Source organism: Geospiza fortis, unplaced genomic scaffold (genome assembly GCF_000277835.1).
Source record: "Geospiza fortis unplaced genomic scaffold, GeoFor_1.0 scaffold155, whole genome shotgun sequence".
NCBI lineage: Eukaryota > Metazoa > Chordata > Aves > Passeriformes > Thraupidae > Geospiza > Geospiza fortis.
The window spans coordinates 51553-53228 of NW_005054592.1; the positions used below are offsets into that span (position 1 = coordinate 51553).

The window sequence follows — 1676 nt, forward strand, 5'->3', positions numbered from 1 at the left end:
TGACATGACAGGTACTTTAGTTCTTTCATTTGGCAGCAGTAGACTGCTTCAGAAAAAAAACTGACTTCCACTTCAAAAATTCCGTAGTTGCAACTTAATGCCTCCTTAAAATCAGATGACAGCCAACTTTCTAGGTAAGAAACCTTTAATCTTCATTCTTCATCACTTTCTTTTGCTGTCTTCTCCCTCTGCTGAGTATAAACACAGGGGAAGAGAGGCTTTTCTGACTGACCTTTCTAATCCATACCAGCTAGCCCAGCAGTCCTGTGGAGGCAACTGCTGCCTTCTCCCTCTGGCTCCCTGCACAGGCCTGGAGCAAGGCATGGTGTCCTCAGCACTGTGCTTCCCTAAGGTGACTCCAAACACTCCAGGGGTTTGTTTATCAGATGGAGACAAGGAGGATTAGGAAAGCTGGTCAGAAGGAATAGAGCAAAAATTATTTCTTCAAATGCCTGGCAGGCTGAAGTCAAAATTAGAGGGAGCTGTAAACTGTAAGGGTCTCACTGTTGTGAGCTATTTCCTTGAATAAGCACCTGGGAGGTGGCAGAGCTGCACTTGGTCAGCACAATCAGCCCTACACCAGGAGCTCTTCAGTCATTTCCTTGTCAATGGAAGTCTGTATTCTGTACATGGCAGTTCCCACACAGTGCCTTCCACACACAAATACCAAGTTCCAGTTCTGCACAGAAGTTGCTGTACATGAATAATTGCCCATTCTTTGTATGTATGGGCAGCCAGGACCAGTGGAATGAGGAATGTTCCCCCAAGAGGGCAAAAAGGGAAAAGCCTAAATGTGCTCTTTATTCAGGGCATGGAAGTGTCTGTAGTTTCCACCACTGATAACTGTTGTCAGCATTAACTTCTGTTTGATAGATGCAAAAATAGTTCTTTGACCAGCAGTGCCCAGCTGGGACTCTACTGGAGTGACCCCTGGCAGGCTGATGGCTTAGAAGCAAATTAGAAAACAAACCAAACACCCCCAGCCCTCACTGCCCTGGCCAAACCCTCTTTTAGAATGGATAAAGGTCTGATTATGTCTTGGTCTATATTTAGTTTTGTTCCTTGAGGGAAGTTTTTGTTATGTTACTCAGCAATGGCATGGTCACCAATGTACAGTGTTATAGATAAGGACCTGCTTTGGTTTAATATTAATGGCAGACAGGACAGTATTCCTTGGACACAGTGGATCAAAATACCATGGCTTCAAGGTGAGGGGGAGTTGGGGTTCTTTGGGGAGAAAGGGGCATTTCTGCTTAGGGAAGAGGGAGGAAGTTTGGGCCATGCTGTAAGGTGGTAAGGCATCTTCTGAAGGCAAGAGGCTGGAGCTGATGGCTGAGCTGGTGTATCAATGTGGAGAATGCCTGGACTCAAACATTTGAAATGCTTCTTGAGAGACAAGGGGAAGGAAACATCTCTTTCAGTGTCAGTTCATGTTATTACCATCTTTTAGTGCTTTTGTGTTTGAATAAAATAATACTCAGAGTATTGGATACAAAGGAATTTGTCTCTACTTTATTCCTCCACTGCCTTTCAATCCTACTTGCTCTGCATCCTGTTATTATTTTGTTATCTAAGTCTTCTACACGTTTAAAGTCTGAGCTTGTTACTAAGCACAGAGCAGCCTGAAGAATTATTCCTTTCCCAGGGAATTTGAAAGGTTTAAACTTGTTTTTGTT

At 43.9% G+C, this 1676-nt stretch overlaps 1 protein-coding gene across 1 annotated transcript in view; it reads left to right on the forward strand.

Moving 5' to 3' along the window:
* The first annotated feature begins 1197 nt into the window (after positions 1-1197).
* The window catches only part of ITGAV (integrin subunit alpha V), a 54076-nt gene continuing 53597 nt past the window's right edge, over positions 1198-1676 (forward strand). The window contains exon 1 of the mRNA XM_014310820.2: positions 1198-1208. Coding sequence (XP_014166295.1) covers positions 1198-1208 — 11 coding nt within the window. The remainder of the gene's footprint in view (positions 1209-1676) is intronic.